This window comes from Capricornis sumatraensis, chromosome 1 (genome assembly GCF_032405125.1).
Source record: "Capricornis sumatraensis isolate serow.1 chromosome 1, serow.2, whole genome shotgun sequence".
NCBI lineage: Eukaryota > Metazoa > Chordata > Mammalia > Artiodactyla > Bovidae > Capricornis > Capricornis sumatraensis.
The window spans coordinates 94789931-94815192 of NC_091069.1; the positions used below are offsets into that span (position 1 = coordinate 94789931).

The 25262-nt window shown below is 53.6% G+C and overlaps 1 protein-coding gene across 4 annotated transcripts in view; it reads right to left on the minus strand.

Moving 5' to 3' along the window:
- SFXN5 (sideroflexin 5) overlaps positions 1–25262 on the minus strand; it is a 124621-nt gene that overhangs the window by 40747 nt on the left and 58612 nt on the right. For 3 of the 4 annotated variants that reach the window (XM_068966139.1, XM_068966146.1, XM_068966132.1), the window contains 4 exons: positions 19944–19997; positions 18889–18945; positions 17483–17548; positions 4905–4995 (listed from right to left, as the gene is read on the minus strand). In XM_068966139.1, the coding sequence (XP_068822240.1) occupies positions 4905–4995; positions 17483–17548; positions 18889–18945; positions 19944–19997 (268 nt within the window). The remainder of the gene's footprint in view (positions 1–4904; positions 4996–17482; positions 17549–18888; positions 18946–19943; positions 19998–25262) is intronic. The other variant, XM_068966152.1, reaches the window with a different exon arrangement.

A 25262-nucleotide genomic window follows, 5' to 3' on the forward strand; every position in this document is an offset into this window, starting at 1 on the left:
CAATTAAAAAAACACACCACAATAAATTCTAAGCAGCCACAATGCAGCTACCAATGTCATCTAAGGTGACACAATGTGGTCACCAATGTCATCAGGGTGGGGTTTCACTTCTGGGTGCCCAATTTCAAGCCATTTTTACTAAAACGTTCATCTGCTCACTGTACAAACCCACACAGAATGCTAGGTGCCGAGCAAAGAGCAGGGCTGGGGGTTGGTGATGAAGGAGATCTAGTCCCTGTCTTGGAGAGCTCGCAGTCTGATGAGGAAGGCAGACTCAAAAGCAAAATGAGTAGTTCCAGGACAGACAGAGGCACACACAGGGTGCTGCGGTATAACCCTGACTGGGGCTCCCAGGGAGGACTTCCTGGAGAAGGTGATGTCGGAAGTGAGAAATGAAGGCCTGGCAGCCAAGAGAAGGCAGAGAGTGGGAAGAGCAAGCGCTCCAGTCAAACCGGGCCTTGTGCAGAGGCCTGGGGCCAGACAGAAGGGGAGCCACAAGATTCCCCACAGTGCGACAGGGCTCGAGCAAGGCCAGGGGCCACGTCCAAAAGGTGACTCAAGGGCCTTGAGGCTGCCTAAGGTCTGCGGATGCCACTTCAAGTATCACTGACCCAGACAGAGGGAGGATAAGTCACAAGGCCCAGGACACAGCGGACACAGGAGCACCCTGCTGTCTTCCAACCACAGGGATGGAGGAGGCGACAGCGGACACAGGAGCACCCTGCCGTCTTCCAACCACACGGATGGAGGAGGCGACATCTAGGGAGGACCGTCGCGGCTTGGGCACACTGCCAGGGTCCCTGGTGAAGCAAGAGGGTGGATTGAGCACCAGGAGGCGAGCGGTAAAATGAACAGGGAATCAATGACAGGAAGACCCGTGGTCTGGGGCAAAGGGAAGCATAGAGACGGGGGTGGAGGTGGGGCACTCTGGGTATGAACCAACTGAAGACCTCCCCCAAAGGCCGCCCAGACACCCCGAGCAGCAGACTCCCTGCGGAACACAGAGACTTCTTCACGGCAGTGAAATAAGCTGTGACATTTAATGTAAGGGACTGCTGCCAACAGCACACGACGAAGTCACTTTCCACAAAGGGATAATTGAGGCTCCATGCAGGAGGGCTATTCCCTGTGCCAGGAGCTGACCGGCTGGTACTGAGGCTCAGGCCTCCCCCATCGGGGGCTCAGGCCCAGATGGGGCCCTTAGCACACGACACTGCCTGTCCGCTGCTCCACGTGGATGCAGCCGGGCAGCCTGGGGGTGACCTTCAGAGCCCCCTACCCTGCCCCGCACCACATCCACAGAGCCGGGCACAGAGGTGCGCCACCAGGTGACACCCGGGCCTCCCCTTCCCAGCTCCAGGCCACAGGCCCTGCCATGCCCACTTCTCACCAGGTGTGTCTATGCCTCTTTCCTGGTGTCCCATCATGGAACTGGCACCTGCCTCTGACCCTGCCTGCCACTCCTCCAGCCTCCCACCCCAAGGACTCACAGGAAGGCTATTTGTGGAGCCCGCCTCCCCTGGAATGGACTCTGCTCGTGGAGACTGGTGGCTGGACCTGGGGGCGGGGGTATTTTTCCGGCGCCTCCTCGATTGACCTTTAATTACACTGTTTGCCCAGCTCCCCAAACCATTAACTTCCACCTCACAGCAATTGCACATCAATTAATGGAGGGCCTGCTCTGAGCTCGAGCTCCTCAACACAATTAAGCGTGACAGTCCACAAATAAGAAAGAACTGAAGAATTAATTAAGGTCTAAACAAATTAATTACCAGTCCCCAATCAATTCCAATGCCAGCACACATGCTCCTGGGCTCACCGGCTTTCCTAACATCTCCACATATAAATAGAAACTGAGATTTCCCACATGATTGTTGTTCTAGACCAGGGCACAGCGAGGCTCTGAAACCACCTTGAGGGAGAGAATTGGCTGCAATGAGCATCCTTTGGGCTTCCCACATACTCAGCACACACTCACACACACACATTAGTTGCACACACGTGTGCACAGCCCTAGCTGAAAAACGAGGGGAGAACTGGTGGATTGCTCCTGGTGGCAGAGTGCTCCTGGTGGTGCAGTGTCTGGGGCCTGGCACACCCAGGGAAGGCCTGTGGTGACTGTCACAGAGGCCCCCACGGGAAGGGGCTGAAGCAGGGTCTGGCCTGATGCCAGAGAGGGGTGGGAGCAGCAGGAATCAGGCGTCCTGTGCCCAGAGTCTCGAACCTCTCTCCTGGGCAGCAGTGGGGTACCTCCCGGACTTCAAGCTGGATCAGGACAGGGCAAAGCAGTGGAAAGAAGCAGCTGACCCCAAGAGCTTCCTTGCTGCCAGAGCCTGAGTCCCCAGCCCACCCAGGGGAGAGGGAGGAGGGGTGTGGCCACTGAGCACAGGACACAGGGGCCCTCTCAGGACCCTCCCTCACCCTGAATGGGAGACCCTCCGCTGCTCCACCCTCCCGCTCCCACCCTGGCAATCAGCTTGAGTTGATCACTTTCACGTGCCCCAACCTGCTCCCCATGTGCACTGAGGGCTCCATGAGTTCTGTCTCTCCAATAGTCCAGGGGTCCAGAGGACCAACAAGCCCTGAGCAGACTTCTCAGCAGCCTTGACGGTGGCCAGCTGAGAGGTGGACGCCTGGAGGGCCTAGGCCCCGCCAGTGTGCAGTGAGGCAGACAGGTACTCTGTCTGGCTGGAGGCCCCAGAGGATAAGGTGCTGGAGGCCAAGTGCAGGACTATTCAGTGGCCTGAGGGGACCAGGGGGCTTTTAAGCCCCTGGGGGGTAAGGTGCCTGCCCATTTACCCTGAACACTACTGTGTCTGTCTCGGCTAGGGGAGTCAGCAAATGCCATTGTAGGTGGGCCTAGGATAGGCACTGGAGGCCAGAGAGATGGAAGCTCACATGTCGGGGAGGAGAGAAGGGGCAGGGTGTGGAGGGCAGGCACACAGCCAGGACTGGACCACAGTGTGAGGAAGCAGGCAGAAAGGGCCCGTTGCTGTTAGGATCCTGGTGAGCTAGGACCATCAGGGCAGCAGACGTCACCATGAGCACCCCGTGCAACTGGCTAGGGACACGCAAGACTGCAAGACCCTCTGTGACAGCCGGACCAGGCTCCTCCCCAGCAATAAGATAGGAGAGGAATCAGCTGGAGCCAAAAGAGGGACAGGTCGGAAAGCCTTGGAAGGGGTCAAACCTGAAAGCAGGGGCCCTCCTCCTGAGGGAGCCCCCAGAGAGGTTAAGACCACTTCCAAGGTCACACAGCAAGATAGCTGGCTGAGCAAGGCTGCAATGGGTCCCGGTACAGTCCTTATCTGAAGTCTGGCTCAAGGACAGATTAAATCTTGGCTGAGACCAAGATCCAGTCCAATGCAGCTGAGAGCTGCCCCCTCCTCAGGCTGCATCTGACCCCCCAGCTCAGGACAGCGAGGAACACAGGTTCGGCTGCTGTGTTCACTCAATTAGGCCCCTTAACAAAGTCAGATCTAAAGAGTTATTCCATTAATGGCCCACACCAGAAATAGCTGAGAGTTCATTAAAAGTGTGGAGTTGCTATAGCAATTATCTGGGTCGGCTGAGGATCAGCCGGGTGGCTGGTCCTGGGAGTTCGTTAGCCTCCGGGCCCACGAGGAGGTGGGGCTGCTCAACAATGATCTCTCACCTACTCACAGAGGCTTTTCAGTTGCTTCAAAGCCCTTTCTGCTGAACAGAGCTAGTCTGTGGTCTCATCTGCTCCTCACTCAGCTCAAGGCTGTGGAAAGGTAGGTACTGGTGCCCACGTCTTACAGACGGGCAAGCTGAGTCCTGGAGGTGAGGAACAGGGTTGGGACCATGAGCTTGGGTCTCACGCCCCGCTCTTCAGACCGAGTCTTGGCACCAGGGAGCTCATGGGACCTCTTGCCCGGGCAGCTTTATCCTCTGGCATCAGATGGGGGACTCGATGTTGTGGTTCAAGCACTTGTTTCTCCTCTTGTACCTTCTCCCCAAGTAAGGTGTAGGCTTCTTAAGAGCCTGGCTGGGCTTTATGGTGAATTCATGACTCCCAAGACCAGCAAAGGCTCTGCTGAAAGCAAGTGAAAGCACCTACACACACCCACCCACCCACACACCCACCCCACCCCCACACACACACCCACACCCACACACACCCTCCATGACTAGCCTTGAACCTTCTTTTGTGTCTGGAACCTGAGGCCCCTACACCCCTCTCCAAATAATGTCTCTAAAGTTTATGCTTTACAAGCCAAACAAGTGGGATAACAAGGAGATTATATTGAAATAATCAAAATATTTTTTCAATTGTGATATAGTAAATAGATGTGCTTTTAAACTACTGAATTAAAAAAAAACAAGATCTTAAAGTGGATCTATTAACTTATAATTTGGGGTGAGTGTTAAGCACAAATGGTATTTTTAAGATCTCTGTAACAACTGTAATATGACATGAAAATACCTGTGATTTCTACTGGTGAGAGTCACGGTCCTGCTCTCTACTGCAATGTGCTGCCTATATTCATAATGGAAGGAAATGTTACATTTCAGTTTGTTGTTTAGTTGCTTGGTCGTGTCCAGTCCTTTTGTGACCCCATGGACTGTAGCCCGCAGGGTTCCTCTCTCTGTGGGATTTCCCAGCAAGAACACTGGCGTGGGTTGCCGTTTCCTTCTCTGGAGGACCTTTCCAACCCAGGGAGTGAACCCACATCTCCCGTGTTGGCAGGCGGATTCTTTACCCCGTCACTCTTTTTTCTCTCTGCACATATTTTCCTCCAGTTGCCCCAGGCAGAACTCCCCCCACGGCAGCGTCAAGAGAGGCCTGGAGGGGCCTTCCAGCTCCCCAGAGCCCAGCAGCCCATGTTCCCAGACATTCCTGTGCACACGTGCACAGAAGCTCCTTGCTGTGCAAGGCTTACCTACGGCAGGGAATGGCACAAATCTCTGGACGAGAAGGCGGGTGGCCGGGGTGAACTTGTTGGCTTTCTGAACCAGGACATTAAGGCCCACCTTCGAAAGAGAAAACAGAAAGAGTGTGTGCTGCTGCAGCAGCCTGGGGAGGGAGGGGCAGGCAGGGGAAGAGCAGAGAGTGAGGGCCACCATCTTGCCCTACAACTGCACCCTCAGCCCCACCTGAGGCTGCCGAGCCCCAGTGCGGCTCCTTAAGGCATCACTGCCCAGGCGGCCCAGTGAGCCGGCCTGGGAGACAGCTGCACACAGGCACGCAGGCACACAGCCTCCCTGGGGACAGGACAAGGGATGGTAGGACGGTTGCTGTTAGAAGAATATATAAGCTGGAAGTAGGGGAAGTATAGGACGCCCCTCACTCCTACTCAGCTTTTTAAAAATTTTTTATTTTATACTGGAGTGTGGGTGTGTGTGTTAAATTGCTTCAGTCGTATCTGACTCTTTGCGACCCAATGGAATAGACCGCCAGGCTCTTCTGCCTATGGGATTCTCCAGGCAAGCATACTGGAATGGATTGCCATTTCCTTCTCCAGGGGATCTTCCTGACCCAGGGATCAAACTCGCCTTTCTTCTCTCCTGCATTGGCAGGCCGGGTTCTTTACTCGAGCCACCTGGGAAGCATAGCTGATTAACAAAGCTGTGTTGGTTTCAGGTGTATAGTAATGTGATTCAGTTACACATATTTATCTACTCTTTTTCAAATTCTTTTCCCACTCAGATTGTTATATAATATTGGGAAGAATCCCCTGTGCTATACAGTATGACCTTGCCGGTTATCCATTTTAAATATAGCAGTGGGTACGTGTCCATCTCCCAGCCCCCCAACCTTTGCCCTCCCTGCCCGGTAACTGGCAGTTCATTCTCTAAGTCTGTGAATCTTTTCTGTCTTCCAGCGTGTTAAGCACCACATTCCTGGGGTCCCACTGTGAGCCCAGCCATAGGCCTGGCCAGACTGGAGGGCTTAACGCAGGGAGACGCATAGGTGACTGGAGAGCTAAGCAGAGCCGCCCAGAGCAGGATGGGGGCTCAGAGGGCACCCTGGGCTCAGTGACCACCTTCAGACTCGAGCTCCCTTCACTCAGTCCAGGACGTCTGGGCCTGCCTCGCCTTTTCCATGGGCACTCCCAACTCCAGTCCACCCCCTATACTGACCCTCATCTTCCTAGAACACAGGTTCAATCATATCCACCTCCCTGCAGCCTGTGAAAGAGCCGCCATCTCCGTGCAGCAGTCGTGGCCTTCATAACCTCCCTTCCCCACTCCTCCAGCACCCCATTCTCTCTCTCCACGGTCCAGTCGGCTGGTCACCAACAGTACGTGCGTTTCCCACCCCAGGGCCTTTGCCCGTGCTGATCCCTGCGCCCCGAACCCCCTCCTTCCTCTGCTCAGTCCCCGCCTGTCCTTTAAGGCCCACCTCTGCGCTCCGCCTCCCGTGTCACTCACGCTGGGAGTCATTCAACCTTTGTCTGCCTTGGTTTCCTTGTCTGTAAAAAGGGATGATAACATCTGACAGCACCAGGGCTGCTGTGAGGATGTACGCACAGTGCCTGGCGTGAGCATGGCACATAAGAGGCATCAGTGAAAGAACCTAGGTAGGAGGGATGTCACCTCTCCCAGCAGAAAGTCACTCCCTCGCAGATCACTCCCCTCATCCCCAGCACTCACTACCCTGTGAGCCTGTGAGCCTGGCGCCCTGGCCAGACTGAGAGGGAGGGACTGTGCCTTCCTCGTCTTTGGATGTCTGGGCACATAATACAGGCTCAGCAAAGCACTGGCTGAGGAATAAATGCAAGGAAACAACAAACAAGTGGATGGATGGAGAGACCAGCAATGGCTGGAGGAGGAGCATCCTGGAGAAGGGGGGGTTGGGCTGGGGAGGACTCCGGTGGGAAGACAGCCATGAGCGCAGACACTGGGAGACACAAGAGGAGCCTGTGGTCTAGATGAAGGCTGTGTTGAAGCCTCTGCTCCCCCAGATGGAGGCCAGAGCCAGGCCTCCCCTGGGGGCCTCCTGGACTGACAGGACCACGGACAGCCTGCTCTCAGTCTGGTACACCCGGCGGCTCAGCAGGCCATCCTGCACCCGCAGCCCTGGCTCTGGCCTCAACCTTCTGGGTTGTCGGGGAGAGGCAGAGCCTTGGGAAGGCCTCCAGGGCATCAGGGTGGATGCCGCAGCAATCAAATCAGGCCATGGCCTGGCACAAATGGCCCAGACCAGGCTGCAACTGTAAGACCCGGGAAGAGAGCAAGTGCCAGTCCACCAGCTGTGGGCAGCCCGGGACCCCACACTAGGAGCTGCCGGGCAAACCCAGCCTGGGCTCTCGGGGGCCTGGCTTTCATTTGAAGCCTCAAGCTGGTGGTCAGAGTCCAATTCTCGTCCTCTCTGCCTGCTCAAGGGGAGGCAGGGAGACTCACGGAAGCTTGGACACACTTCGGGGGCAGGGCAGTGCAGGTGGGTAGGCTGAGGGGATGCCAGCCCACCCTGGGTCCCACAACCCTGCTACACAGAGGGAACTCACCAAGGTCAGGTCTCCCCACTCTCAAACAGCAAGTGACTATTTTGGTGACTCAGAAATGGTCACCCCCAAGCCCCCCAAAATACCAGGGGATATGTTCTTACAGAAAGCCAGTCTAGAAGGAGGACACAGGCAGGTGTAAGTGATGAGGAAGGAGGAGGAAAGGGCGTGTGGAGATGCCAGGCCAAGTGCTGAGCTCGTCACACGAAATATCTTACTCCAGTCTCTAGTGCTAGCCTTAGAGACAGGGCGCGTTGCCCTTGAACAGATTCAGGGAAGTTCAGGCAGATTCAGAGAGGTGAAGTGACTGCTCAAACACAGACACTGTTATGAGGCAGGTAACACTAGGACTCAAACCCACAGTCTGCTAATTCCAAAGCTTTGCTCTTGGCCACGGCGCCATTTCCTTTCCAACTGTCGTCTATCTCAGTCAGGAATGTCCGACAGCCCATTTTTTAAAGTGATGACAAGCCATTTCAGACTGGCTGTCTATAGCTCAAAAGCCTTCCTGAAAAGACCAGCCTGGGGCTGAGGCCCAGGTGAGCAGAAGGCAGCTTCAGGTGGAGAACATGGGGCCCTTGAGCCACCTCTTAAACCTGGCAGCTAGAAAAATGAAGGTCTGGGTTCAAAACCCTCTGCGTTTGTTTGGAAAGACGCGGGGAGTGCTGGAGGAATGGGCAGCCGGAGAAGCCAGCAGGGAGCTGGAGCCCTTCCCCACGCAGCCTTCTGGGGACAGGCCAGGCTGGTGGTGGGGGAGGGCAGGAAGGAATAGGGGCCATTGGTTGGAGCAAACACTCAGACTTGCCTGCTGCCCTCAACCCTTCCCCACACTTGGCTGACTGTTCTTCCCAGCGGCTAGGATTAACACAGCCCAGGATGATGACCCAGCCTGTCTCCCCCAGGGAGGGGGCTGGGACCAGAGAGGTTTGGTATATGTAGTTGCAAGCTTGCTAGGAACCCATGAAGTCACTCTGTCCACTCATTGAGGATGGGCCTGGTGGCAAGAAGGCATGAATACAGGTGAGGCCTCAACCCAGATCTTATTGTCCCAGCAATTAGGATGGCCACAGTCTGGGAAGGAACCAGGGTGGGCTACAGACTGGGGGTTGGGAGCCCGTCTGTTCTGGTTCCTCGGGGACCCTTTGGCCTGGAACATTTGGTAGAGCCAAATTAAAATTAAAAAGCCAAGTGGCTGATGGCTCTGAATGCCAGCTCGCTTTCCCTGGCATGGTGGGTCCTGTTTAAGGGAACCAGCTGGTATTAATGGCACACAACTCATCACGAACAGCAGCTAGCGATCAGAAAAATCTGAGCTAATAATCGGGTTCGGGAAAGATAATGAGATATGGAACAGTCACTGCTGAGGGTCCCCCAGGGTTTGTTTTAACAGCCTCCAGATAAACCACAAAATAGAAATTAACCAAACAGGGGCTCCATTTTGGTGGAGGGGAGCACAAACAGGATGGGGATTTTATATAAGAATTCCCCATGGGGCCAGGGGCAGGGGGCCTGGGAGAAGCCAGAGCCCAGGACCCGTGGACAGCAGATTGGGCTGAGAGAGCAGTGGACTCACCTCTGTCCAAGCTCTCGCTCCCGGGAGGGTGGATTTGCCATGGGCAGCTGAGGGCACAAGATGGGGAGGAGGGAAGTCTGGCTCCCTGGCAGACCCCCACAATGGAGACAAATGCTGCCCGGCACCAAGAACTGGGGAGGGGTGGGAGACCCGCGTCCCAAGACCTTCAGTGTCATCGGGGAACACAGCTGATAACTGTCTCCTTGAGTAGGAGGGTCCTTCCAGGCCAACACCAGCCTAGCTTCTGTAAGGCCAGAGATGAGACATCGGATGGGGTTGGAACAATGCCTGTGTCCTCCACTCCAGCCCACACATCTGGCCCCCTGCAGGATGCCTCTGTCTCCATGGGCTTCAGGCAATCGTCATCTTGATCTTCCTTACCCACATCCTGTCTGCCTCTCCCATTCCCAGCTCAGCTCTTCAAGCCAGAACCCTAGGGGTCTACCTGGACAGGAGCCTCTGCTACCCCACACCCAGCTCTGTGTGCTGGGTGTCTTAAGTACAGCTAACTCTCTCTCTCTCTCTCTCTCTGGTCAAGCCCACCATTTAGCTTAAGCACCCATCACTTCTCCCTGGACAACTGCCCACCTCCTAACTGGGCTCCCTACTTGCACTCTTGACCCTTCTAATCCACTGTCTAATATACAGCAGCCAGAGTGGAACCAACATGCGTGAGTCTCTCAGTGGTTTCACTGCATTTAAGACCCACACGGCCCTAGCTGACCACCTGGCCATGCTTGCAAGGCTCTGGTCACCTCAGCCCCACCCTGCTCCTCCAATGAGCCAGTTCCCTCCCTCCTTCTCTCCCACCTTTTCTCAAAAGCCCTGCCCTCTCTCAGCTTCCTCACTTTTCAGCTTGAACATCAGGCCTTCAGAGAGGCCTCCTCTTCACCCAGGGCTCCCCCTTTTTACAGCCTCTCACGAAACCTGGAGCTCTTCTTTCCACATACCTATCACAGTCCCTAAGTTCATTGATTTACTTCTTAAAACGTTGGGAATCAAAGTAACACATGTGTATTATTTAAAACAGAATTATATGGAAATATTGTTATCTGTGGACACTTTACTAAGCATCCATCTTTCCCCATAGGCCCTAAAGTGCTGGGCACAGGGCCTATGTACACTCTTATTCCTCATGGAATTTCTGGTGCCTGATGAAATGAGTAGGTGCTTAATAAATGTTTCTAGATAAATCAAGTGACTGATTTCTGAAGCAGAAAAAAAAAAAAAAAGAGCCGCAAATGAGACTTGCCTTGTGCAGCCACTGCTGTCCACCTCGGCAAACACAGCTCTACGGGGCCAGATCCACATGCAGGGCTAAGACCACCTGAGCGGATGGTATATCCACTCTGCCAGGAGGAGGAGCTTTGAGGGGGCACGTGCCCTCCCCCAGGGCTATGAAGGCTTCTGAGAAAAGGGATGCCCAACTGAGCCCTGAGGGAGGATAGGAAGCAGCCAGGCAAGACGGGAGGGGGACTCTGCAGGCTGCAGGAATATGAAATACCAGGTTGTCTGCAGCCAGTTCTGCAGACTAACAGCACCTGCCATAAGGGGTCCAAGGTGCCCTGGAGGACAATAGACGGAGCACATCTGAAAGGAGGGATGGCGTGAGGTCAGAATTTAGATCTACTTTTGGGTGGTGGATAATAAAATAACCAAGTGGTCATACAACCAAGTATGACAGTTGGACCATAAAGAAGGCTGAGTGCCAAAGAAACTGTGGTGTTGGAGAAGACTCTTGAGATTCCCTTGGACTGCAAGATCAAATCAGTCAATTCAAAACCAAATCAACCCTGAACATTCATTGGAAGGACTGATGCTAAAGCTGAAGCTCCAATACTTTGGCCACTTGATGGGAAGAGCTGACTCATTGGAAAAGACCCTGATGCTGGAAAAGATTGAAGGCAGGAGGAGAAGGGGACGACAGAGGATGAGATGGTTGGATGGATCACTGACTCAATGGACATGAGTTTGAGCAAGCTCTGGGAGACGGTGAAGGACAGGGAAGCCTGGCGTGCTGCAGGCCATGGGGTCACAAAGAGCAGGACACGACTGAGCTACTGAACAATAACAAAGTGGCCAGGGGTTTTTTCGGGCCCTCGTGGAGCAAGGGCTGGAACAGGTCAAGGCATCGCCGAGGTACCAAAATTGCCCACCAGAGGGCGTGCATTGATCCAATAGAATAAAATCGATAGCAACCAGTGGACCCTGAGCCTCTATGGAGGTCAGTTTGTCCTGCAACCCCAATCAGGCTGTTGCTTGGCAACAGGTCCAAGAGCAAAGGGCCAAGGTGGCCAGAACAGAGTTGTGCACAGGTTCAAACACCAGTCAGCTCCAGCCGCAGCTGTGTAGCTTCTTTGCTAGCAATAGTGACCAACACTGACCCCTGAACCATGCCCCAGAGGAACCTGCTGGCCACTTACAGGAAAACCAATTATATCAGACCCCTTCTGTCTAGGAAGGGACAACAACTTGTCCTCCCCAGGATAGATGTGGAGCCGATATCTGTGTCAGACTTGTCACTGCCAGCATCACCATCTGCAGGCTTCCGGAACACTTCAGATTCTGATGCAGGTTCCATACAATGGGCCCTCCAACCTGGAAGCCACACAGAGTGACAGCAGAGAGGCAACAGTCTGGTCTGGATTCTCAGGCTGTTGGTCTCCTAACTCCATCAGGCTCAGAGAAGAGTATCTGGGCCTGAGCTACACCCTGGACCACAGAGGACACCCAGAGCTACACCTTGGACATGAGGACACCCAGAGATATACCTTGGACCATGAGGACACCCAGAGCTATACCTTGGGTCTCAGATCACACCCTGAGATACACTCTGGACCATAAGGACACCCTGAGCTACACCCTGAGCTATACCCTGGACTGCAGAGGACACCCAGAGCTACACCCTGAGCTATACCCTGGACTGCAGAGGACACCCAGAGCTACACCCTGAGCTATACCCTGGACTGCAGAGGACACCCAGAGCTACACCCTGGACCATGAGGACACCCAGAGCTACACCCTGAGCTACACCCTGGACCACAGAGCACACCCTGAGCTACACCCTGGACTGCAGAGGACACCCAGAGCTACACCCTGGACCATGAGGACACCCAGAGCTACACCCTGAGCTACACCCTGGACCACAGAGGATACCCAGAGCTACACCCTGAGCTACACCCTGGACCATGAGGACACCCAGAGCTACACCCTGAGCTACACCCTGGACCACAGAGGATACCCAGAGCTACACCCTGAGCTATACCCTGGACTGTAGAGCACACCCTGAGCTACACCCAGAGCTACACCCTGGACCGCAGAGCACACCCTGAGCTACACCCTGGACTGCAGAGGACACCCAGAGCTATACCTTGGACCATGAGGACACCCAGAGCTATACCCTGGACCACAGAGCACACCCTGAGCTACACCCTGGACCACAGAGGATACCCAGAGCTATACCCTGAGCTACACCCTGGACCACAGAGCACACCCTGAGCTACACCCAGAGCTATACCCTGGACCACAGAGCACACCCTGAGCTACACCCTGAGCTACACCCTGGACCACAGAGGATACTCTGAGCTACACCCTGAGCTACACCCTGGACCATGAGGACACCTGGAGATACACCCTGGACCATGAAGACACCTGAAGCTACATCCTGGACCGTGAGGACACCCTGACCTACACCGTGGACCATGAGGACACTCTGACCCACACCCTGGACTGCAGAGCACACCCTGACCTACACCCTGGACCATGAGGACACCTGGAGCTACACCCTGGACCATGAAGACACCTGAAGCTACATCCTGGATCATGAGGACACTCTGATCTACACCCTGGACCGCAGAGGGCTCCTGCTGAAGATGCTGATAAAGACACTGAGGCACAGAAGTGAAGTCAAGGACAGATACTATTTTACTGACACAAAGCCACTTCTTTCTTCCTGCTTCCCTGTGGTGTAGGGTGGTTAGAAAAGTCAGGCTGTGCTGTTGGCTCCCCACTGGAGGAACTCTTACCCTGCCCCCTGGTAAACAAGTCTCTCCCAGGTGCTCTGAGACCAGAGGGGACTGCAACAAAACTTTTGAGGGGCTCTTTAAGTGTAACAAGGGGTTGCACTCTACCCACCTGCATACTTGGTTTCTGGGCATTCTGCAAGACTACACCTGACTCACTCTGTGCTTGAGCAAGTGGTGTCCTCCGTGGTCCAGGGTGTAGCTTAGGTTGTGCCTTAGGAGATGCCTAGCAAGTTGAAGGCGTCCCGTAAGTATTACCCACTATGATTACTTGCCAGTCTGACTATCACGGGGGCACGGAGCTCCAGTAAGCAATGGGAACTGGGAGGAGTGGGGCTCAGCCCAGGCAGCCCCTGGGATACCTCCTTGTGTCCACTGACTAGGTTAATAGACAACCACTGTATCCTATACAGAAGGGACCCTCCAGGGCCCAGGCCCTTTAGGAACAGAGGTCAGCACTTCTCCAACAGGGAAAGCCTTTGTCCAGTGAAGACCTGGCTGAAGGTGAAGTGTCTGAGGATCAGGCATGAAGCAACGCTCATCCTCTGCTCTGCCATCCAGCTCCTGACTGTTCACGTGAGCCTTTAGCCCTGTGCCCTCTCTGGCCCCAAGTCCACTCTTAACCGGGACCCCATGTCCAGACAGGTGGTCCATCTACTGGCCCTGCCAACCGCTCACAACTTCCCCTGCAACCCTCTTCTGTCCACACCTTCTGCGATGCCCCCAGGCCCCTGAGCCCAGGCAGCGGTTCCTGGCAGGGCTGTCCTCATGACTGACAAGGCATGCATGGTGATTCACGGCCGGCCCCTGCTGCCCCACCCCCACCCGCTTCATCGTCCCCCCGCCGTCACCATCACTCCTTCCCTGGCAGCCATGCCCATTTTCTGACAGCTTCTGGAATCTGTCCTGCTCTCCTTCTCCTGGTGCCCCTTTGGGTGCTGTGCCCTCTTTCTGGAGCATCCAGCCCTGCCCTCGCCTCTGCAGTCTGTCTTATGAGTCAGCCCTGTGTGAACTGGGGGCACTCCCCTGTGTCCTTCCCACTGAATCACTTTTATCATAATCATGGTGACACTACAGAGTATCCTCAGCTTCTTCCCCTCGCAGCACCTTGAAGGTCACACGGGTCTGTGCCATCCCCCAGCACTGGCGAAGCACCTGGAACTCTTGCGCTCCTGAAGGGAATGACCGGGTCTCCCTCCGGTAGCCAGGACTCGGCGGGGGTGACCACAGAAACGCTCAACACGAACGCCCGAACCAAAGCACAGCAAGCACTGACAGAACTTCCTTTGTTAAAAGACAGCAAACTGCTAGATTTCAAAAATAACTTAAGACGAAATTTCTTTTTCATTCCCGAGTAAGCAGACATTGCCAGATCTATTTAGAGGGTTCACCAAAAGGCTGCTAACCTCCCACTGGTGGTCCTGCCACCAGGAGGAGACTGCAGTTAGGGGATGCACAGAGGGGACTGAGTCTTGGGGCTGCTGTCCAAGGTCAGGGGCTCTTCTGAGAGGGGAAACGGGCTCTCCCAGGTCCGGAGCGAGGGCTGGACTCACAGGGCCTGGCCTTGACTCAGCAGGTCCTCAGTCTCTGGGATCTCTCCTTGGCTTGTCAGCCCTCATCCATGCCGCCTGCTTGTAGGACTCACTTTAATTAATGCCAGAACTGGGCCAACCACTGGGGCCGTGACACTTGTTTGCAGGTCATCTCCTCCTAACAGGCTCACCCTGGGGCAGGAGGGAGAGGAGTGGATTTGTCATTAATTGAAGCAGAAATCAGTTAATGAGCCCGCGAGGCCTGGGCTTCCAAAGAACAAGGGGAAAGGAAAATAAAATAAAGCCTCTTTCTTTGGAGGTTTCATGATTTACACACACAAAAGAAAAGCAAGCAAGCTGCAAATTTTCCAAGTCAGAAACTCCACTCCATCTGCCGGAGTTAGACCCTCACTGTGCGCAGACGTCAGGCTGGGGGACAAGCCGCTGGCGGGTGGAGCGCAGAGGGGCCTCCAAAGCCAACCATCGATCAGCAACCTAATAACAAGCATTCACGGAGCACTGCTCCGCACCCCACTCTGTGGGGGAGAAGACACGGGGCCTGTCCCTGTCCCTGGTAAGTGTGAAATCCGGCAGAACAATGAGAGGACAGGACACGGGGTGTAACTGAGCGAGTGTACGAGAAAGACAGAAGTTTCTAGGACTTGGGGCTGGCATAGTCAGGGAACACCTCCTCCAGGGGCTCTGCAGCTAGGAGGGGAGGGGGAGGAGGGTGTCCCCAGCACAGGTACACCCCCTGGGGGTTGTGAGAGCCCAGCACGAGGCCCCATCCCCTGTGACTAAGACCCTGGCTCTGCAAGACTGGAGGGCCTTAAGTCCCCAGGAACTCTGCAGCTTGAGCATCAGAACCCTCCCCCCACAATCTGGGCTGAATCCAGCCCTACAAAGTTGGGATGGAATGACTGAGGACTGCAAGGGTGGGACAGTGAGGACTGGGGGTGCAGAGAGCCCGGAGCCCTGGAAAGAAGCCATGTCCCCATCCCTGCAGCCCCAGCCTGCTGGAGAGGGATGTCCCCCAGGACAGTGAGCCCTTTGCACTACAGCCCATCCCAGCCAAGGCCACGCCCTGTGTGGCTTCCTCCTCCTGGCTCCTCCCCACCTCCCCTTACATCCCCTTACATCTCAAAGAAGGAACTTGGGATTTTCAAGCCACTAGAACAGGCACAGCTATGGGCCCCTCGTGTCATAAGGAGCAGGAGGAAGGTGACGGAGCCCCTTCTCCTCTCTCACAAGGTCCCCTGACCCTGACCAGCAACCCCCAGAATCAGAGATCCCAATTATCATGACCCTCAAAGGTATGAAGTCTCATGCTGGGTTGCAGGACCACCAGGGTGGGTTAGCAGCCTCTTGATGAGTGATATAAACAGATCTGGCAATTCTGGCTTCATGCTTCGGTAAGACATAAGGAAAGGAGAGGGATCTTGGGCATGAAATGGGGACCCCCCTCCCTCCTAACAGGTATTTGGAAGTGAACCTGGTCCACGTGGGAACAGAGTAAATGAGGCCATCTCAGTAAAGCCAAAAAACCCTGTTTTGGAGAACGGTGAAATAAGTGGTGGTATGTGGTATCACCACCATACCATACGGGTATCATCCATACCAGTGGGTCAATACACAGGTGTGAACCACCATATTTATTTAAAGACATGGGAAAGATGCTGCTGCGGCTGCTGCTAAGTCACTTCAGTTGTGTCCAACTCTGTGTGACCCCACAGATGGCAGCCCACCAGGCTTCCCCATCCCTGGGATTCTCCAGGCAAGAACACTGGAGTGGGTTGCCATTTCCTTCTCCAGTGCAGGAAAGTGAAAAGTGAAAGTGAAGTCACTCAATCGTGTGCGACTCTTAGCGACCCCATGGACTGCAGCCTACCAGGCTCCTCCATCCGTGTGATGTTCCAGGCAGGAGTACTGGAGAGGGGTGCCATTGCCTTCTCCAATGGGAAAGATGAGAAGGTGGCTTTTACAAAAAGATGAGTATATGTGAATTTTTATTAAGTGTAAATGTTTTTAATTTTGCATTTCCTGATTATTTTTCTTGCCAACTACCTGTACTTATTGGGTAATGAATAAAATAATCAAGTTGTAAAGTGACTCTTACCCTCTGGAGTGGGCTATGGGAGACCACCAGCCAGGATGGAGAGAGGACCAAGGACAGGTGCAGGGGTGGGGTGAACATGCCAAGGTCTCAGGAGCCTGGTCTTCACTCTGGCTCTGGCTCAGGCCCCTCGCTGGGTCACCTGCCCTCTGCCTTCAACTGGGCAGATGGTCGGTCTCACATAGTCAGTCTACAAACCTTCCCTGCTTACTAGCTGCTGTATTCTCAAAGCCCTGTGGGATTCAAAATGAGTCTATTGCCCCTGTCTTGAGGAATTCACAGAACTCCAGGAGGGCTTGGACGTGTGACCACATGACCAAGGCCACCAACAGGGGACCCGGGGAACACAGGCAAAGACTAAAGGGGAGCTGACACCTGGGCCAATCCTGGGGCTGGACTGCGAGGCCCTTCACTGCTGCAGCAGCCACACTGCGAGCTTCTTCTGAGGAAGGCAGCCGGTAAGCATGCATCCCCCTAGAGCAGCCTTCCTGCCCCGGCGGCCTGTCAGCCCTTCACACGGCCCGCGGGCGCTGCCTCCCCTCCCCTCCTGTTCTCCGGAACTTGGAGCACCAGCCTGTGCTCTCCCTCTACGAAAGCGTCGCTTCTCTACCTATGCTCCACTTTTCTCTGCCTGACAGCCCCTAAACAGACACCTCTGCCTCCCACACTGCTTGCCCAGCCCTGACCCTCAGACAAGGTCTGGCCCGAGCTGCTGGGGGGACAGCCACAGAGCAGCAGGGTGGCGTGGATGGCGGAGGGTGGGAGCTACTCACAGCAATGGAGACGGCACTGATGACGGCTCCCAGGTAGCCCTGGATGAACTTGGATGCAGGTGAAGGCTGAAAGATACAGAATTTCAGGACCCCAGGGTGCCCAAAGCTCCCATCCTTGCAAATGGCCTCAGCCACGAGGGACATTCCCGCCTAGTAGCCTGAGGGGCAGGAGGAAAGGAAGGCCTCTGGGAGCCAAAGGGATCCATGCCTCCCTCAGCACAGCTCCCCACATGGAAACACGGGGCAGCTATGTGCAGTGAGACGCCAAAGGGCCCAATGCTCTTCTGCTTTCTATTCTAGAAAAGTCCTTGGCAGACATTTGGCTGGAAGTAGAAAACAGCAAGGGCCAAAATAGGTCACTTATGGCTGGGGCAAGCAGATCCAGTCAGGAAAGCTAAATGTTGCAAATGGGCTGTTTGGCACCCAGAGTCCTTTCTCAGTGGAAATGGCAGTGTTGAGGTGGCCACAGCCTGACTGGCTCTCACAGGCCTCGTCAACCAAGCAGGTCTTCCAGGCCAGTAGGAGGCTGTTGCTCCATATTTCTATGGGAAAGTGGACCCCAAGCTGTGACACAAAATCAAGCGAGAGCTGAGGACCTACGACTGCAGTTCTAGAGATGCTTGGTTTAAGGTGAATGGGAGCCAGCCAAGCAGAGCTGTCCAGGTGTGGAGCATCTGAGAGAGATGTGGGCCAAAGGTTTAGATGGGAGAAGGTGGCGATGTGCCCGGAGTATCAGGCCCAGAAGTTGTACCGTTCATCCCAGCTCCTGATTCCCCTGTCACTCCCCACCAAGGCTGTAAGTGCCCAGACCCTCTCCTCCCCAGACTGACAGCCCCCAAGGGGACCTAGACTTCCCCTCTCCTCTGCTGCCTTTGGACGGAAGTGTGGGGGCACTGATACCAGAGAGAAAGCCTTGCCAGCAAAGTCCAGGAGCCCAGCCCTTCCTCGCCAAGAGAAGGGTGACTGGGCCTCTGCTGTGAGCTCATCCCAGGAGTGCAGGGCACTTCAGGGCGACAAGCCAGTCCTCTCAGACCCCTCACCCTCACAGGCGGCCCTTTATAAAGCTTTGCAGCCAGCGATCTTGGGGCACCAGGGCTGCTTCCAGGCAAACTTGGAGGCAGATTTAGAGGAATTCAGTCCTCACGTGGCTGATGCTGTCCTGATCCAAGGGCTGCCCCAGAAATGTTCAGAAACCAGCGGGGCTTATCCCTTTTGCCTTCCCCTCCACACTCCCACGAGACAGGCCTTCGTCACGCCAGGTGAACAGCCCCTCCCTGGTGGGGCCCCTCCCGAAGGGCTGGCAGTAAAACCCCGAGGAGCAGCCTTGATGGAGGCATGCCACATGGCAGAGAGGAGGGGCCACCCTGCCTGCAGCCCACCGCCAGGCGGTGGTCTGCCATGCTCACCTTGGTAGCGTTGCGGTTTGCATAGTTGACACAGGCGTTGTGGCTCTGGTTCAGCCACTGAAAGGCAAGGGCAAGGGACGGGGGAGGAGAAGTCAGGAGAGGTGTGGTCACCTCTCTGGAAGCTAGCTGTGAACCTGGGAGGCCACAGTCCTCCAGAAAGACACGGGTCTCCACTCACAGTGGCTCCATCCACCCCCCAAGGTAGCGCGACCAGCCATCCTGATTTGCCAGGACGATGCAGGTTTCAGCGCCGAAAGGCCCCAGTCCTGGGAGACCCCTCAGTTCCTGGCAAACCAAGACACTGGCCCATCGCGCCCAGCTGTCCATCTCAGACCAGACCCGGCCCCCTCTCCCAGAATTCTAGGGTCCACTGCCCCAGATGGGCCCACCGCCTCTGTCACATCTTCCTTTTCATACTGACGACTGGACCGAAGGTGGACACCGCTCCAGAAGGGCCCTGGAGTGGCTGGCAGCCCTGGGCCCCTTTCAGAATACCCCAGCCCAGTGTCCCGCACCGCCTGCATAGCCTAGACACAGACACTATTAGGAGGTCTTTTTCCCCTTCAGGAAGACTCTGACATTTTCTCCTGAAGACTGACAGGTTTTTCTTCCTGTCCTGCTTTCCCTACACAGACACACACAGAGCTGCTGTTTTGAGACAGCCACAACCCAGACTGCCTCCAAGGGCAGAGACCAGGGGCCGCGATGCTCTTTCACCCACCTCATGACCGTAGGGTTGAGGGTGGATTACCTCCCCCACAGATTTGGATGAGGCTGATGTCAAAATGAGGTGGAGGGCCTCAGGGTCACTGGCCATGGAACAAGCGTCCAGGTGAAGCCAGCCCTCATCCCCTCTGGCCCAAGGGCTGCTGGGACCTGCTCAGCAGGACTGAAGTCCTGGGGTGTCTCCCAGCGGCTTCTGGGTTGGGGAGGAGTCGGAAGGGGGGCGACTTTCCACAAGGGGACTAGACAGAGGTGACACTGGAACAGGGTGCTCTAACCAGCACTTGTCGGGTCCCCTCCCGGGAGCCTTCTGTGCACAGGGAAACTGTTACCTGCCAGAAGACAGTCGACGCCAATGTCTGATTGGGCAAGAGAAGGCCAACAACCTATGAGAGAGAAAGAAAAGGCTGAAGAGGGCAGAAGAAACCCCCTACACTTTTGCTAAGAAAAATGACACAGTCACGAACAAAAGTGAGCTGGATCTGTACAAACTGATGTGTACGGCCTGTACAAACCAGGGCCCAAAGGGAGTTGACATACAATGAAGAAACCATGGTTGCAGAATTATATGACAGCATAATCCCATTTTTATAAAGGGAAAAAACCTCACCATATATATCATATACACAAATACACATACATATACATATCTCCAAGCATCAGAAAAATCTATAGCACAGCACGTAGACGTCCCTGCTGGTGAGTACTTCCGCACATTCTTCTGGAGTATTTCTGTATTCTTTTTATCAACACATCAATTCTTTTATGTGTATTTTCATAATTGGTGTCCAGGGGAACAATAAAAACAAAGGGACATACAAAGCAAGCCCCTCTACTTCCACCCAGCTAACCTGGCTTCTTCGCACCCTAGCTGTCCAACAGGATCTTTGTGAGGACTCCGTAATATTCATTTCAAAGGCTTTAAAGGAGATCAGTCCTGGGTGTTCATTGGAAGGACTGATGCTGAAGCTGAAACTCCAGTACTTTAGCCACCTCATGCGAAGAGTTGACTCATTGGAAAAGACTCTGATGATGGAAGGGATTGGGGGCAGGAGGAGAAGGGGACGACAGAGGATGAGATGGCTGGATGGCATCACGGACTCGATGGACATGAGTCTGAGTGAACTCCGGGAGATGGTGATGGACAGGGAGGCCTGGCGTGCTGCGATTCATGAGGTCGCAAAGAGTCAGACACGACTGGGCACACACACTTTCAGTTCAGTTCAGTCGCTCAGTCGTGTCCAACTGAGTTGACTCTCAGTCGACTCTCAGTCGATCTTGACACTGACCAAATCTTAGACTTCAAGGATTCATGTGTGTCTGTCAGATTTACCTTTTGAGTGCTTGTGTGCAAAATAACATCTACCAAGTGCTGCTGCATATGGAAAAAATGTGCACAGCCATCCACATATTGACTTATTTATTATTCCTGTAGATAAAATGGCTCTTTGGCAAGAATTTCTGTAAGGAACAAGTATAAACATTCAATTCTATGCAGTAAATCAAATTCTAGACATCCTTAGCAGCATTAGTAAATCATGTTTTAAACATTAAAATGTTTTAAAACAGTGAACATGCATACACATTTATATTTATTGGCCCATATCAGTTTGAATAAAATTATATAATGTAAAGCCATTCCACAGCACCAGTGAAGGATTATCTTATGATATTTTTCTCCCCCAGGTAAGATCCCAACTCGATTTTTCTTCACAATGACAGCTTAGGGTGCTGGAGTGAGAATCAGGGACCTGGGGTCTCAGCTTTGGCTCTATTCCTGTGTGGTCTCCAGCAGAAGACTTGCCCCTTCAGGGTTCTAGCTTTCTCCCCTGTAGGATGAAGAGGTTGACCTTGGAGTTCCAATCTCAACTTAAATTCTATTCCCAGAGTCCAAGTAGTAGGTATGAAGCCAATACAGATGGTTCCATTGTCTGTAAAAGGGAATTTTCCCACCAGTCCTGCCAAGAAGGAACCCCAGGGGACCCAGGATCTCCTCCTAGGGCCCTAGTCAGGAGCCAGACCACAGGGAGGAAGCTGAGCCTAGAGAGGCCAAAGCTGGGCAGACAGGTGAGCCCATGAGTGTGTGGTATGCATATGTGTGTGTGTGTGTGTGTGTGTGAGTGTGTGTGCTTTCTCCTGCACTGGGATTCCTGCACTGGGATGTACATGTACATATGTGTATGTCTGCCTGCCTCCTGAAGCCCAAGGAAATAAAAGCTATTTTCCATGTTGGGAAACACATTCCCTTAACCCACTGGTTTACATAACACAGGTGAGTTATGAACTACATTGCATTCTCCCCCTCAGTTCCCTTTGCACCCCCTGAACTGCGCTTGGGTCACCAGAACCATCATAAGATGTGGCCCATGAGACTCACTGTATTTACCAGACAGCTGTTGTCCAGGACACTCACTGTCCATTACATCGGTCCCCTTTATGAATCCTCTTGGAGGAAATTTTCTGGTTTCAGGACCAGAAATTTATACTTCTGAACACCTGGTTGGCATCTATCTTATAGACACAGGACATCCAACTGTGTCCCTCTTTGCACTGACTGTCAAGATGTCCAGCCTGGGTCTCGACAACCCACATCTGCCAAGGAGACAGACCACACTGCCTGTGTCCTGTGTGAAACTGGACTTATACCTTTATTTTTTCTTTTCTTCTCTAACTTTCCTTTTGTCTCATTTTCAACTTACTTGTTTTTTATGGCATGCCTTTTTTACATGATATTGAGTTATTTTTCAGAACAAACTATAGCCCTAAACTAAAGCAAATTAGTACCCAGTCTATACAATGCACACACATACACACACACACACAGTGTAACCAGTAAGTTTTTCATCTGGTTGGCCAATATGACCAGACTCCTGTCCCAAACTCCTGCACAGGCTGGGCACCTGTGCCTTGGCACACTTTCTTAAAGAGATGAATTAATTGATTAATTTCACTAAGCATTTTTCCTTATGTCACCTTCAAGATCTTTATTATAACTTTGGGGTCCAAACAAAATAAAGATTACTTTCTATATTCTACAAATGGGGCAACTGAGGCTGAGACAAATTCAGTGATCTGCCAGAGGCTTCAAAGCAAGCTAGAGAAAAAGTCAGGTCTCTTGATTTCTGGCTTGGGAGCCCCACCTCTCTAAGGCTTCCTTCTCTAGCTCAACTGCCTGAGTACAAAGGAAAAGTCACATTATACGCCCATTTTCGAGCATCTTCTATGCACTGAGCTCCATCAGCTTCCGGAGGAGACTACCAGAAGAGTTGAATATACAGCATTGAACCACAGCAAACACAAAGGCCAAACAGGAAAATGTATGGGGATGTCTTCTATAACTCCTGGGCATGGAAATGACTAGATGGTTTAAACAGGTATTTGGATGTGTGTAAAACTGATAAGTTCTCACATCCAAGCAGGAGTTGAGGAAAAGAGAGGTCTGGTTATCTGCCAAAGGAGGTGGTAGGCTGGAGCTGAGGTGTGCACATGCGTGCTCCTGGGAGCAGGAACAGCTGAGAGATGAGCTTCATTGGAGGAGGTTCAGGCAATCGGCAGATGGGACTCCAGGGAGGGTGAGGTGAGAAGGCAACGAAACACCATGCCACACTGGCCAAAGAGGATGCAAGGGAGCCATCTGAGGCTGAGGCAAGAGGAACCGGGACCCGCCTTCCAGGTTCCTACAGTGGCTGGTGGGGCCGCAAGCACGCGGTGCCAGCCCCGCTCCCTATTAGGCAACACGCAGCACCATCTGCACAATCCCAGGAGCAAGAGCAGATATTTTATAACTTCCTTTTTTCTTTTTAAGTCTAAATTAAAAATAAATGTTCCTTCAGTTCTCAGATGTATATCTCTGGTGCAACCTGCCCACATTCCCTCACGCTGCCCTTTCCAGAACACGGCAGGGGAAAGGAGGAAAGAGATGAATAGAGAGAGGGAGCCAGTCCGCCGGCTTCAATGCCAGTGGATGGCACCTCTTCCAAGACGGAGATGCTTCAGCGTGGCCGCCCAGCGGGTAGAGAGCCCAGAAAGCGGCTGCGACCAGGGAACATGAAGGAGAGCCGACAGCCAGAATTCCCAGCCTGCACCCTATCTTGTCGCAGGACCTCGGCCAAATCGCACATCCTATCTTTGCTCTCATTTATAGTTCATAACACGACTGGGGTCCCCTGCATGGCTCCCGCCCCCTGGCAGCTGTCCTCTCCGCACATCTGTCTGCCTTTGCTTCCTCTTCCCCTTGGGTGGCCGGCCACAGGCCCTCGTGACCAGTGCTCAGACTCTGGCGGTGGGAGGAGCTGGACTCCAGTTCTGGTTCTTATATGTACTGGCTGCGTGACCACGCACAAGTAACTCGAGGTCTTTGTGCCTCTGTTTTTTCATCTGTTAAATGGGGATGGTCCTGGTACGTCTCTGAATGACCAGGAGAAGTAGTGAGGCGTGGCAAGAATTGGGCCCGGTGTCTGGAACGGAGCATGCACCCCGCCCCCCACCCCAGGTGTTAGGTGTTAGTATCGGTCCTCTCCTTCTAGCTCATTCTTTTCCAGTCTTTGTTCTCTCGTGTCTCTGACCTTCACAGTCCACATTACACAATTGAGCAACATTTAGTCCACAAAGGGTAGTGAACTCCTGGTGGTAGAATCAGGGCTTTTCTCTCTGATGTTCCCCAAAGCACTCAGCACACACCGGAAGAACATTGCTAGCTCATTATTAAGGACATTAACTCATTCTTGGCCAGGGAAAAGATCTATGATGGATTGTGACAATGATCACCGTCCTCCATCTCTGTCTTACTCCTTTCATTAAAGTCTGATTGCATGAGGCTGTTGGCCTTTGAAGAGGGGGCAGATTGAGTTTGGTCCCTGTACACCCGTGCCAGGGGAGGAATTTGTTTCCATGCTCTTGGTATTGCTTTGGCCAGTGGCATGTGGGAGGAAGAAGCAGTGTGCCAGTTCGAAGCCCAGGCCTCAGAGACCTTATTTATGCTGGCCCTCTGTGCTCCTAACATCGCCAAGAGGTGACATGCCCTGACCAGTGTTCTCATTCATTGAAGGAGGATAAGATGTGAGGAGCAGAGTCCAGCCTGGTTGAGCTGACTCCCAGTTGACCCCAGACCTGTAGTGAGAAGCAAAACTGCCTCAGCCAAGCCCAGTCTAGACCAGCCAAACTCCCGGGTAACTGCAGATCCCTAAGAATGAATGCTATGGCTGCTGCTGCAATGTTGTGGATGTTTGTTACACAGCACTGTAGTAGCAATAGCTGACTGGTATAGGGATTACTTCATATAGTGAATATGCGGTCCTTCCTGGGCAAAATTCGGTATCTCTACTAGGGCACCTGTACCACTACTAACGTCCTCCCTCGCAATGCTGTTTCCTGAGCAGCCCAGCTTGTCAACCGACTCCAACTGGTGACCACTGGCCCAGTTCTGGGGCCACCCTGGCTGGTCCAGAAAGAAGGGAAGTTTGTAACTGAGCCTCATCTCAGGATAGAATGAGGAAAGGGCCACAGTTCTAGCCACTGTGATATTGGGACTCAGAACTGAGCAGCCTCCCACCCCTTGGGCTGGCACTCATATGAAAGTGATTCAAGTGATAAGAAAAAGAAAACTTTAAAAGTATAAGAAAAATTCAAAGGGGAAGCAGGGTGTGTGTCTA